We start from the raw sequence: 14,836 nt of genomic DNA, 5'->3' as shown, positions 1-14,836 counted from the left end.
CCCAAATGGTCGTTTTATGTCCAAAACGTTGCTTTATACATTCAAGCACAAAATTAACTGGAACGCCAATGCATTTCTCCACATAGTTCGGGAATTGATATCTCGAAACTGGTGTCATCCTGAGAATTCGTTCCAAGTGGATCTGATCGCCTTGCGAACTCCACTAACAATACTAACAAAAAAAAGGAAATATTTGATCTTCGTGTAGTTTCTAGAATCTAGTATCTTGAATAGATCTTTCTTGATTTAATTATGCTAAAATGCTTGATTAATTTTTATGTTGATATCTTATACGTGCCCTCATGCATTTTCTGTTTGTATTTTGTGTGCATTTAGCTTTCAATACTTCATATTATGCTATTCGTACATTCGTGAGACGGTTTATCTTCATTTGAAGCTGCAAAAATAAAAGAAGAACTTCTCTGTATGCTCATTTCCTGCATGCATATCTGCTGTGCGGGTGGCAAGAGCACAGTCAAGCTGCGACAAAGCAGCTTTTTTCTCTTTCCACCTATTTTCGTTGTATCGTGTACACGAAAGACGGAAATAAACAGATTGATTGATTGATTGGATTTGTAAATTGCAATACGGGCCATACAGTAATTAGTTAAAAACTGAATTAGTGAATGTTTTGTTAATTAGTCGATCATTGAGGAGGAGGAAACAACTTTATTGAGTCCTGAGGAACTCCTCACCACCCACTCTTGGTTTAGTGGTCGGCAGGGGTCGCGGGCCATATCCACGTTGGGACGGGAAGCCCGTGAGCCTCCGCCCTTTCGTGAGCCCACTGGACGGCCCGGAGCTGGGTCTGGTGGTCGTCTTCTTCTTTACTGAACACGGTGCCGCTTAACGCGGAGCACTGCCAGAGCATGTGCGCCAGCGAGCAGTACGATTCGCCACAATCCGGACATTGCGGCTCTACCTCTGGTGAATAAAGGCTCAGTCTGCATCTCGAGGGGAACGACCCTGCATTTAAATTTTATGTGCAAGTAATGTCCGCCTCTTCGAGTAGACCAGCTCATGAAGTAGAATTGTGCTATCTGCTACAGGCAACCTCCAGATATTTTTTAACGTGTTCGCTGAAACACCATGTATACATTTGACCGACATGAGTTGGTTATATTAACTCTATGACGACAGGGTTTCAAGTAAACCGGTCGAAAGTATGCGCTACGTGAGCCTATATACGTAACCAACTCGCCCAACTAACTACCTGTTTTGACCTACAACGGTACAGCCTCCAGCAGATCCCTAGAGGTCACTCGGCATAACATCCGCTGCTCGCTTACCCATCGCTGTCTCGGGTGTCGACATGCGTCCGCCGCTCGCCGGTCAGAATTTCTGTAATGAGAGATTAAAAAAAAAGAATGCATATGAGGAAACGGGAGGGAACACGTAGTGTACACACGAAACAGTAGAGGCCCTCTGTCTCGTTCGGAGTAGATAACTTTAGCATACCATCACGCACTTTTCCATCACCGCTTCGCTTACCTGCCAGCTTAGCACGAGCTACAGATAAGCCACGCAGCGCATTCAACTGGTGCCGCTCACGCCCAAGGCCGCGCATGTGCGCGGAGATGGTAGCAAAGCTCTATATCGCTACACGACACAAACCCGTGAAGCGCGGACGACGCCAGCCCTGCAAATTGAAGATAGTCGCTGCGGCGTTGCTATATATATATATATATATATATATATATATATATATATATATATATATATATATATATAGTACATGTTTTCTGGGCTCTCAGGTATACACACAGATTAAACAGATCATTTTCGAAATCTACAGAGTTTTTGATGTGATCAGAGGAGACCATCGTCTACGCTCTCTTCTGAGCTGCCCCAGCCTGACACGACGGCGCTTAACAATACTAATTCAATCTCTAGAGACTGGTCGCTTTTCATTTCGCGATTACGTATGCTTAGTCATCGGGAGATACTACTTAAAAGATTCCTCCTGTTCGGCAACCTTTCTGACTCTACGCGCCGAGGAATAATGGCTCCATCGGGCACAACGATACCAACGCCCATCGTGGCACAGCCTTTTATATCCGAGCACGGGCGTTTGCGGAGGCACAAACACACAAACACACAAATCTGCGGCCAGAAGCGTACAAAAAACACTCGCGGAAAGTGCAGACGATAAAGACACTCAGGAGACGACAAAGGGGAAGAGAACGGAACAAAGCGAAGCCAGGCAGTTTAGCAGCAGACGACATTTAGACGCCCGTGCATCAAAGCAGACGACGACGCGCCAGGCGGAGGATCCATCATAATCGTCTGCACTCAGTGGCGTCGAGCGCCATCTATTTAGGTGGGAACCCCACTCCCTGCGGTATTCACACAGCCCACGGCTCTCGGGCGGTCAACGAGCCGGCATAACAACAGACGATCTCAAACGATAAAGGAAGCAAAATCAGAGAGACCGAAAGGGCGTAGCAGGACAGGACGGCAGAGACGATAAAAAAAATTAATAAAAAATAATAAAGAACACACACACACAGCCGCCACAAGCTATCTGTCAGTGTGCACTTCAGGACGGGGAATTTATATTCATAACCATCGCGGGGAGGTGGCAGGCCTGATTCACGCATAACGTAAGAAGATAAAATAAGCAAAAGAAGCCTAGAGACACACCGACTAAAATATACCGATAAAGGGGCTATCGAGAGCAGCGAAGTACGCCCCCCTCCCTCTTTAAGGGCCCGAGATTCCCCCCTACCCAGCCTCACTTAGGGAGTGTTTAAAGAAGCGCCCATACAGTGAATCAATCCCCATTTTCAAAGGCGAGTACAATTTCTTGTTTCAGATGTAGGGACTGCGAACACAGAAACGGGGAGGAGTGGGATGGCCTTTCACTTCTCCGGTTCGAAAACATTTACGCTCCTTTGGAAATGAAATAAAAACAGGGACAAAATGGGATCGAGACGTTAAAGAAAAGCTCAGAAGTCAGGGTACGGGGTGGTGTTTTTCTTCCCGGTGGCAGACGACATTTTGTCGATTCTTAGTTTAGCCGTCTGCTTCTCGCTCACCGTGCCCTGTTGATATCCGGGGTGCCTATACGGTCTTTCTTTGTCGGTGGCGATCGTCTGCTGTAACGACGGCTTTACAACTTCATGCTTCGCCCTTTGATTTGATTTAGAGCCAGCCGTTTCCGGGGCGAACACCCCTGCCTTCGATGCTCGAGAAAAGTATAAAACAAAGGGCACCCCGTACTACATTTTCGGCTTAGCGGGCCTATATACGGCGGCATCCTGCAAATACTCCCTCGTTCTCCGGGGACTAACGGTTTCGACGAAATCGTCTGCTCGAACAAGAGGAAAGAGACGGTTGAATGAAGCGAAAAATACTTAAAACAACTATAGCACGTAAGCGTTTCACGGGAGGAGTATGTCGTCTGCTTAAGAACTAACACACCAAAACGAGGGGAAGTGAAGCAGACGACAAAAACAAAGAGACGCAGACGGCAGCGGATGGCGGGGGGTGTTGAACAAAAGCAGCCGAAAATTAAACGCAACAGGAAATTATCTGGTGTACCGACAGTCGGGCTGTCATTAGTAGCTGGCGGCGATAATCGGCAGGCAGCGCCCTCTCTGTACGGCGCGGCGGAAGCGCTGGCCGCGTGGGAGTCAGTCGGAAGTGACAAGATGGCGGGGTGATTAAGGACCCCCCTTCACACTTCCGCGCGAGCAAGGCCGATCGAATGCCGCATTACTGCGTATGTTTTAATTAATTGGCTGCAGATACCACCTCAGTGGAAACGGCAACGTCAATACGCTTCGGCGAATTCGTCTTGATTATGCGCACGCCTCGGCTAAGTGCTCAACGAGGCGCTCAGGGATAACGCAGTTCGGTCCACGTGAGATTAGCCTCTCCCAGCTTAATTTACGGCGTATGCAAATAGAATCTGAGTGCCAATCAACTCGATTAGTACTTGGGTAAAAAAAAAGCAAAACGGCGCCATTAACACACAAATGACGAAGTGTCCAGACGAAGCGTCCGAAATGACGACAGACGAAATGACGAAGACGAAGTGTCCAGATATGAAAATTAGAGGAATCGCAGAGTGGCGCTGCGGAACGCCTTCTTGGAAATGTCTTCTTCAAAATTCACAATAACAGTTGTGTAAGCGTGCGTATAACGAACGCTGGTTATGAGGTGCGAGCGTCTTAATTTATTGGCAGCTGCACCAAAACTGCAAAGTCAGAATCACAATCCGAGATCGATCATGATATGATTCCGTAGTTAAGGTACCTTCTTAAACAATACGCTTTTAATATGAATAAGCATAGTTAAATACGTGCACCACCGCTTTTAGCTAAGCCAAAATGAAACTCGAATGATTCCAAAGCCTACATCGTTCGAACGGCGCGTCCTTCAGAGAAGAGAGAGAGAGAAAAAATACGAAATGCAGAGAGGTCGGCCTGAGGTACATTTCTCTAGCCAGCTACTCTGCTCTGGGGGAAGGGAAAGAGGGAAGGAAAGAGGAGAATGATTGGTGTCGATGACGACAGAAGGCGAATGTAAAACCTATAACAAGCAATTAGGTCTACACAAACCTACAGTCCAGACCCGTACTTATAAAAAAGTCAAGTAAGACATGTATGACCTGAAAACTAGATTTAACCTCTTGCCAAGGGCCTAAAATAACGTCATCCGACAACGGTGGACTGAAGTTTCACAATAAAGCACCAGGCGTGCTATGTCAAATTACCTTATCACGGTATAAACTGATGGAAAATGCACTCCCAAATGAATACGCATGCGGCAAGAACTATATATATAGTGCGCCGAGTACCCATTCATCGCAGAGCTACGCATGACGCAATCGCGCTCAGCAGAAGAATTCGTCGCTCGATACAATACGGTAAAAGCAACAAAAAGAAGTGTAGGTTTCCCGCTCCACAGCGCGTATATAGTAATGTCCAACGCTCAGGTATAAATCTGCGCCCAGCCTACCGTTCGACCTGTTCGAGAGCTCCCCGTGGAAGGTTCGCGGGCGGCATAAAATATGCAGGAACAATTCGCAAGCCGAGTCAGGGACGCACGGAAGACAAAGCAATCAAGCAAGAGCAGAAAGCAGCCGGAAATGGTCGACGACTGCGAGAGCAGAAGCTGAAACACAAAGGTCTACTAAACGTAAAAACAACAAGCGAGGCACTCCCTCCATTCGCGGGATAGAACAATCGTGAGCCGTAATAACGGTCGCCGAACCAGCGCACGGAACGACGATGAAAATACCACTGCACGCAAAGAAATAAAGGAAGAACGTACAGGGAGAAAATCGGGGTGGGAGGACAATTCGTCACGAAACACGGCTTTTTGGTCCATGTGTACACAGGGGGAACGTATAACGGGCATGCGAGGCGCGAGAAATGGCAATTGTCATCGCCTACGAGAATACGGCTGCGAATATACGAAAAAGGAACCGACAAAAAATAATCGAGCAGACGACACATATAAAGGCCGCCTGTGCGTGGGAAAAAGGCATAGCTTCACACGCCTCGACGCGTCTGCTGTTGGTGTGCCGTCGTCTGCACGCGAAAATGGCTCCGCTGCACGACCAACGCCGGAATATATCGTCTGCTATACGTCGCACAGCACGCAGACGCGCTCTCTTTCGCGAACACTCTCGTGCTTCCATTGTCTCAGCTTTTACAGAGGTGCTCGCAAATGCGAGTTTGCGTTTGGAGGCCCCGGTGGGAAGAAGTACTTCGCCGGAACGTATTTGCTAAATTCGCGCTCAATCTCTTATTTCACGCCAGTGCTTTGTGGAACAGCGACAGAGGGGCACTCCTCCTGCCGTCTGCTATACATGGGTCGGAGAATATTCGTCGTCTGCTACGTAATACTACACCACGCAGCTGTCGTCTGTTACTCGAAAGCGCATGGTGAGCGATGCGATTTTGCCTTCGGATCGCTGTAACACTTTCGTGTGTTTATGGTACCCGATTTCTGTTTTCAGAATTCAACTTTGTTCAGACAACGCAAAAAATAAAGAGCGGCAGGTTAGTGGAGGGGGAGTAGAAAAAAAGTCGCAGTTTCGCCCGAAAGCGAAGCTCTGATAGCAATGTAGCAAAGTATTCGCAAACTAATGTTCGTTGTTTTATAGGTCATATAAATAGTAGTAAGCATTCGCTTACAAACTAAACAAGCATGGCAATCCGCGAGCAAAAAAAAAAGAAAAAGAAAAGAAAGAAAAGATGAACAGATCTCACTATGTCTGCGAGCGCTCGCCGTCACAACGCTGGTGTGATAATGAGAGCCGACAGATGGGGGCGCGCGTGCTTTCCCAAAGGGAACGTTTCGTGCTGCTCGCTCACTTTACCATTTCAGCCGTGCCGCGCCTCCGAAATTCAGATTACACGACCTGCCACTATGATAAGTCGTTGTGTGTAGGTTCTTGTACATGGAAGCCAACATGCGCTGCATAGTTGAAACGAAAAGCATACGAAGAAAAACACGGAAACACAAAAGAAGATGCGCGAACTATCAACTGCTTATTCACGACACCTAAAAGGCAATGTGCCCACAAAGAACAATCGAAGCGAAAGCCCGCATGCTCCATTACAGTGAGTGCCGCTTACTGCTCCGTTTATCTAGTTTTAGCCGTGAGACTTCTTTGTCACATAATGCTATGGGTGAAGGGCGGGTGTACAGCCGAGAGCAAAAGTCTAGAGAAGACGGCATCAGCAAAAAAAAAAAAAAAAAAGAAAACATTTTCTTCTAGCACAGCCGTGGAACGTGAAATTGTCTTAACGCGTGACGCTGGTCAAACAGGCGCACGTAGGTGGTACACTTGATTTCAGCGTTTCTGCCTCGGCCACGAAGAAAACAAAATAATTTTAGCGACACATTTGGCCCCCAGACTTTTGCCCTCGACTGTACGTGCTAAATATTAACCCTTAGCACAAGGCGCGCGTGAAGGAGAGTGCGCATGAAATCACCATGCAGCCATCTCAGCTTTCCCTTGCATGCTCGCCCTTCGCCCTGGCACCGGCGGGCCGCATCAGTTCATCTCCAACATACGGCGCACGGGTCGCGTATGCACACGGCAACGCGGGTAGAGTGGCGGAGCGCGGGCAGCCACGGCGCAGCGAGGCTTCGATCACGTGACCTCCAACAATGGGCGCGCGGGAAGGTCGCGCGCATCAAGGCACCAGCCATCTCGACTCGCCCTGGCGTGCTTGCCCTCGCCCTCGCAACACATGAAGCGACCAGCAACAATACGGCAACTATTCTTACATTTGGACTTAATCGCGACAGCACGGCGCCGGCGGCGGCAAGACTGCGCCTGGTGTGTCTGTGTAATTGCTACCGCAATAAAGAAATCCGTTCGTTCTTATTTTCTTTTTGTCTTCGCCGTCGCCGCTCAGAATGTTGCTCAAAGAACAATGCAGCAGACCGTACCGTACGTACGAAGGAGCTCATGACGTACAGTCGGGCGCGATATGAAGGTGATCGCGCAAGCGTCGACCAAGAGCGAGAACAGCGCCAAGGCCCAGAATTCAGTTTTGAGGAGAGGGAAGTACTAGGCATGTCTCCCTCACTCTTTTTACTGTTCCTTAAGCAGCGGTCACTCCCGCCCGAGGAAAGTGCTTTTTCAGTGATTTTTTTTCTTTACTGGCTTCAAGCAAAGGCGGGGACGGAGGCGGCGACCATTTTCTTGCGAAATGAGATTCGGGGTCGCATCAGCATCGCAGCAGTTATACTCTTCAGCGTAAACCCTTTACGAAATTTCATTGGTTGTAGAAATCAGTGAAATGACGCAATGCCTATTTTTTTGTAAAACATCGCACATCAAATAAATGAAGCGAAGCCAAGGATCGCCTTTAGTAGAACTTTCCCACCAACGTTGTTATCATCCTGAAAGATAAGAGCCCACCAAGTTATGATTGATCGCAACAACTGGGAAGGTAAAAATAGAGAGAAAGAGCGGTGAGTTCGCCATGGGAGTGATTGTCGCAGCATGGAACAGCTAACGAAGGAGAGAAGAGCGTGAAATCTTGATTTTTATATTTCCTAAACGTGCCGCTAGGGCCCTGGTACGCTTGGCCGGTCGACGCTCGCGCGATCACCTTCATATCGCGCCCGACTGTACAGTCAACCACAAAAGTTTGCGGACCACGCGAGCGCGTGGCCAAGAGCCTCTTCGCGACACTTCCGCTACGTCACCAGCGATCGACAGCGGCGCTACGTTGAAGACGCATCCCTCCTTAAATCTATGGCCTGTCTATTTTCGCACTGTGCGCAAATATTTTCTACCTATCTCTTTCAACGTGACGTGCTCTTTGTTAGCCAGGGCTACTTGCTTATATTTTGAGAGCAGAATATCAGTACAAGTAATCAGACAGCGTATTCTTCGGCTGTTATCAGTTCTATTTTCGCGTAGCCACGCTGTTTTTTTTTTTTTTTTTTTTTTTCGTGAGTGCGTGAGTGAGCGGTGAGGCAGCCATGGGACACAGATGCTTAGTCAGTAGGCAGAATTTTTCCGTTCCTCCCCCATCGCTAAAGGTGGATTCACACGACCGGACGGAGGAGGAATTTTCGCAGCGGATGGCGTATCACGTGACGCGCGCGTCATCAAAACGTGCCACCCTCGCTTAGTCCGGGCTCCTCCGCTTGCGGTCCGGATTGAAAATGCTCGCCGGTATTTCCATCCGTCCGTTTGGCGGTCGTCTGACCTCAATTTAGCGTAGTCAGCGTCTAATCTGTCAACATCGGACGCATTGGCGTGGTTACGATGGCGTGTTATCGGCTTGGAGCCACGTGTGATTTCGTTGTGCAGCAGTGACTGCGTTGTGATGCAGCGGGAAAGGCGAGTCGTGGTTGCGCGCGCATTTCTGTTTACTCAGACCGCGCAGCCTGCGTGACTTCAACATGAGTGAGGTGCACAAGAAAACGCTAAGTGACGAGGCAACCGTCACTCTTTTGGTTCTTGTTGAGGGATTCATAGCACTATGGCATATAGGGCACGCCGAGTATGCAAACGCGCAGCTGCTAATAAACGTTGGAGTCGAGAGTAAGCACGCGGATTCCGCAAACGGCGGTCCGGCTGTGCGAATGTGACCTAACTCGGCTGCGCGGGATTCAAGTGCTGACGTCACTGTTTGTCCGCGGAGCAGGCGGGATTTTGCCCTCGCCTGTGTATCCACCTTAAGTGACAGTAGCGGCCGGGATTTGATCGCCTGCGCCCAGGTTTTGCTGCGCAAAGCCCGAACCACCGCGCTGCTATAGTGGTTACATTTAGAAAAATAAGAAATAATTGGGTGCGATGACTCTTTTTATAACCCTTTGCGACACGGCGTCCTCGTTTGGGGACTCGAACTTCGGAGGCGCGTCCCACGCCACGTGTTTCTTCAAATGATCTAAAACTCAGTGTGCACATTCGTGTCCGCTTCCTGATGGGACAACTAGCGGTCAGTTAACTTCATTGTCCTGCGTATTGCTGCAGATGATCACTTTGCTGGAGACACTACCATGTTAGACAATCGTTCGACGTGCCGCGTTCCAAGACCAACGTCAAGAGTATTTTTTTTCTCCGGTCGACACGAATACAACCGAAAAAGCAAGTGTGCATGCGTTTCGGGCCTAATAGTTGATTCTTTTTATGCAAGCATTGAAGCTGACGGATTTCAAAATAATTAGATAATGAGTTATACGCTAATTAATTTTTTTTACTGAAACTCGCACAAAACAGCACATTGCTTCGTCTTCTTTCTTGGAATGTAATAGTGAGCGTCTTGAAATGATGCCATGCGCATTTGACGCATTTGCAGACAGTGCATCATAATTCGTGTCTGAAGGGGATGAATTTATTCACAAGACATTTACAGAAGTGTCATGAAACATAGGTCTCTCAATGATCTAGTAGGAAGCGAAATGTCCGCCGTTTTCTAGCACCTTATTGATGCGTGTGGGCATCGACTCGTACAAAGATTCAGTAATCTCCGGTCGACCGCGCAGGCTTTCCCATTCTTGTGCGATCGCTTGCCACAGCGTATCGGCCGTGCGGCCGCGGTTGGCTCGTGTGGACAGCCGTTTCTTCAACATGCCCCAGACATTTTCTATAGGATTCAAGTCGGCGCCACATGGAGGCCACTCAAGCTGGCAAACAGCATGTTCTTCTAGCAATGACTGGACGATACGTGCTTTATGGATCGGGCTGCGGTCGTGTTGAAAAAAAATGTGGTTGATCCCTCTTATATAGGAATCGGTATAGAACACGAAAGTGAAACGTGTCTTCACAGAAGTAGTGTAATGTTTATTGCACATTGATATATAATGTCTATTGGTGTTTTGTGGCTAAAGCGCCCTTAGGCGTTGATGCACCCACGCTGACGCCTGGTGGCACGTCTCCTCCATCACGACTACCAACGTCGATGACCATGAGCAACCGTCGTGCATATGGAAGCTGCACTACGCTGCACACGCTAGCACAACGCGAAAGACGAAGCACGTAACTGACACACTAATACAACGCGCAAGACAAAGCACGTAACTGAATCGTCATCGAGTCAAATCAGCGCGTACAGCGCGTCGTAATTGCAGCCTCCGCGATCAACTTCAGAAACATTTTCAGAGCTAATTGCGGAGGCCACGCTCCGCTGTGCTGAGTACGGTGAACGCCACTACCAACGCCACCTAGGTGGCGTTGGTAGTGCTTCTTGATGCCAGCGTCCCTTCGAATGCTGGCATCGAGGCGTCGTAGTGCTGAGACCACCGAAGCGTTCACTGTCGGTGTTGAAAACAATAGCAGCCGTCCAGCGCATACGGAACGAGGTGTCTAGTGATGACGTCGCAGTACCGTGACGCAGTGAAGGGCCCTTCCAGACGCACAAGGGGACCAAGGCCATCTTTGCTGATTGCTCCCCACACGCTCACGGAACACCGTCCACTGGATAGAACACTCTGTGTGTAATTAGGCAGATATTTGCAAGAAATAGCATACAATTGGGTTCCAGCGGAGCGTCTAAAAATGTTGTGATTCCTCTTGCGTATGAACTTTATAATGCTGTTATAGAGTTGCAATAGAAAACGTGCAAACATCAATAGATAGTACTGAAAGACCCACTGGCAGCTTTTAATTAGCTTCAGAGTAAGTAGTACTATGAAACAATCGTTAATGTTTTCAACATAATACCACTACAGAAAAATCTCGTAATGTCCAAAAGCTCATTTTACGTGAAACATGTTGTGATGCAGAATTAGCTTCGTGAATTAACTGCCAATACACTGTAAACACACCTGCAGTTTAGTGGACGCCAAACCCGCTTTCGTTGGTCCCAGCGCGTGGAAAAAGTTGACTCGTCGCTAAAGATGACATCGCCCCATTTCTCTGTTGTCCAATCTTTCATTGCTGTAGCGAACATGAGTCGTTCTTGTAGCTGGCTGTCTGAGAGGCAGGGCTTCTGTGCTGCTACGAAAGACTGCAGGCCAAGCTCACTCAGCCTTCTTCTTACAGTCTCAGACGATACCGTGAGCGAGAGCGCTTCTCGGATATCCTCTGCACTTTGAAAAGGATCAGCCACGATGGCGGCCGTAATCAGGCGGTCCTCTTCCTCAGTCGTGGCCCTTGGACGCCCACTGCGCTCCATATCTGTGAATCTGTCATCGTCGCGGAAAGCTTGAATAATCCTATTCACGGCAGTCCGGCTCCTATTGGTTCGGCGGCAGATTTCGCGCTGAGGTATTCCCTCTATAAATAAACGCACAATGTGCCTTCTTTCGTCAAGTGGAACACGCAGCGGCATCTTTCCAAATAGGCAATCACCACGTGGCCTGAAGCAAGTCTACTACGTTTTCAGCGACTGATGCGAAGATGCGCCTATGTGTGAAAGAAAATTTTCTATGCATCCGCTTTTTCTTTATTTTTGATGACAGTGAAACACCTCCCTACCCTTTCTCTCAAGACGCAGAAGCAGCAACACTCATTGGACCAAGATGCTGCCAACCAAAGTGCGCCAGTAAACGTCGCGTAAAAAAATCGTCGCAGCGCTTCGTGAAACTTATCTACCCACTGGCACACCAGTCGACAAAAGTTGCAGTGATTGCTCCGATACTGCTATCAAGCCAGATATGTGGCGGTCTTATCGCAGACAGCGCTCTGCGTCAACACAACGAACTAACAATGTCATGCACGGGAATAAAAAATTATTGGGTAGTGGAAAGAGCGGCGGGCAGCGCGTGAGGCACTTGATGTTAACGCTACCAGGTGGCGCCAGCGGCTCCTAACCGAGCACCAGCAAGCGCTCGAAAGCGGTCAGGCAGCCGCAAGCACGGAAGTTTTCTTTTATTATTACTGCAGTTATGCATAGTACTCGCGCTGCAAACGTCATTGATAGCTTATGAGCGAATTAATCAAAGCAATATGACTTCAGCAGGGCTAAGCTTTCGTCAGATTACCTCCGCTGAGGAGACGGCGCCAAGGCACGAAGTGCGTGAAGCTTCGCGCTTACAGTAAGAAGTCGTCTTAGGAGATCTTGCGTGGAACGGCGACGTCTGCGTCAATTTACTGGCGTGTTAATACGAACAGCCCCTGTGAGATGCATACATCACGTCACGAGTGCACGCTCCGGGCACTTCGTACTCCCGCCAGTTCTCATCACAGGCACGCGCCTTTGCGCCACTAACAGACAGCAATTCCAGGTGTTCTGCGCGTTTCTTTTTTCATATTTTGGGGTAAATTTTAAATTAAATCGCGATATCATTATGAGGCACGCCGTAGTGGGGACTCCGGGTTAATTTAGACCACCTGGGGTTCCTTAACGTTTACTCAATGAACGGTACAAGGGTGCTTTTGCATTTCGCCCCCATCGAAATGCGGCCGCCACGGCCGGTATTCGATCCCGCAACCGCGGGCTTAGCAGCGCAATACCAAAGCCCCTATGCCACCACGGCGGCGTAATGTTTTGTCCCTGGAGTGGCAAACCTCTCCTCTTTTGTTACGGTTTTCTCTTGTTCCTCAAACACAAGATGAAGCTATCGTTTCATTTAATACTGAAGCATATAAAATGCAAAATTGAAGGGAAAAAAACATTTTTTACAGACCAACTGTTCATTTAAATCCGTTGGTTCAAGACATGTGCAACAGGTATAATCACAACACAATTTGTTCAAAGCAGGTGTGCGTAAACTGTTCACGCGAAAGTTTAAAGGAACGGAGTAAGGTTCCCTGAAAACCAAGCAAGCACGCTCATGTGCAGCGGCTTAGCTTTAGGTAGTTAGCAGTTTCCGGTTTCTGGCACCCAGCGCCAGAAAAAAAAAGAAAAAAAAATCTTACAATGAAGTACAGACGGGTAGTCGGCTAGTCGCAAACCGCCGACGTTTCCGAGTGTGGCCTATTTGTCTTTGCGGTGCAAATTCCTATTCCACTGATTTCGTTGGGCTTCGTCTTTCGGGGCTTTAAACAACGACAACGTCCGTTCATTTAGCTCACGAAATCCGTGTACCGGCTCTTGCAACCTCATCTCATCTCCCTATTGTTGGCTCATACCCACTACGGGGGATGCCAAGAATCCAGTGATTTCAACTATATATGTTTATTAGAGTAGTGTTGACTCTTTGGACTCCCGCCCCTTTTCGGAAGCCAAGATTTTAGGCGCATGGAGAAGCGTTGATCATGCCCAGCGCACCATAAGATCACTTTTGAACTTTATGTGTGAGACGGGCTTAGACGGTCGTCTCTAGGACCTGTGCAGTGTGCAGTGTGCGAAATGTGTTTGTGCGATGACGTTTTGTGTGGACAACACTACTCCTGCGTGTAGTGTGTGAAAAGTGCACAACCGCGTATTGGACAACGTGTGTAAATAGTAGCTCCTTGTACGATATCATAATCACCTGTCACCTACCTCTCTCTGTATCACCCACTTCCCCTTACCCCAGTGAGGAGTAGCAGGCTAGAGACACGCTCTCCAGGCCGACCTCTCCTCCCTTCTCTTCATTAAAATCTACTCTCTCTCTCTAAACAAAAACTAAATTTGTATAGCAGAAATTAGAAAAATACCATAAAGAATTTTAAGATAAAATAATTTTGACATAAAAAAGGTAAATAATAGGAATAATTCATAATTCTAGAAATCCAGCAAGGTACTCTTTTTGTGCCTCTTATGAAATTGTAAACTCCAAGAAAAGCATCCTTGTGGCTGTGTCCCAGTGAAGTCACCCCAAAAAGATAGAATCGTTGGCGAGGTTAGTCTTTCGAAATGAAATTTCTAAGTGTTTTATCAGTCTTAAAATTCGGTGGCACAACAGACTAACTTCTTGTTGGGCGAGTTGGTGTTTACAGCAGCGCTCGTCTTTCCTTTCCTCTCGTCTTTCGCTGTTGTCTTATTTCGAGTTTTGCTCTAATAAGTATCATGTTTGGTGGCACAAGAGGAAAAAAATAAGTGATCAATGAATTCAGGTGCATTGCAAAAAGAACATAGAGGTGACACAGCGAGACCAGACCTGTGTAAGTAAAAATTTAGAGGCGGTATATGGCATCTCAATTTTGTAAAGGAATCTGACACCGATTATTGTTCTACGGTAAACAAAGATAATGGAAATCAGAAGAAGGTGTTAAAATAGATTTTGCGATAGCGCAAGAAAATCTAACGTGTCGGAAACGCGGTAAAAGGCGCAGAAACTGCGTCCGCAACCTCACTGACAGCCGCTACTGGGGCCGCGATCTCCTCGGTTTTTTGACGCCAGCGCCACGCGCGGCGGTTACAGAAGTGGCAACAGCTCTCCCATAGGCCGCGCCGCGCGCTCTTTCCACTACCCAAGGTATTCTAGTACACTGTACCAAGAGGGCTCATATCCGGGAGAGCGCCCCTGTCGCCGCTAGGTG

At 48.1% G+C, this 14,836-nt stretch overlaps 1 protein-coding gene across 1 annotated transcript in view; it reads right to left on the bottom strand.

The window, feature by feature from the left end:
- The window catches only part of LOC119452904 (caskin-2), a 341,285-nt gene that overhangs the window by 259,067 nt on the left and 67,382 nt on the right, over positions 1–14,836 (bottom strand). Inside the window, exon 2 of the mRNA XM_037714861.2 lies at positions 1,290–1,341. Within this exon, the coding sequence (XP_037570789.1) occupies positions 1,290–1,341 (52 nt within the window). The remainder of the gene's footprint in view (positions 1–1,289; positions 1,342–14,836) is intronic.

This window comes from Dermacentor silvarum, chromosome 5 (assembly GCF_013339745.2).
Source record: "Dermacentor silvarum isolate Dsil-2018 chromosome 5, BIME_Dsil_1.4, whole genome shotgun sequence".
Classification (NCBI taxonomy): Eukaryota; Metazoa; Arthropoda; class Arachnida; order Ixodida; family Ixodidae; genus Dermacentor; species Dermacentor silvarum.
Note: the sequence above shows the minus strand (reverse complement) of the source record. Positions and strands in the feature narration are given on the sequence as shown.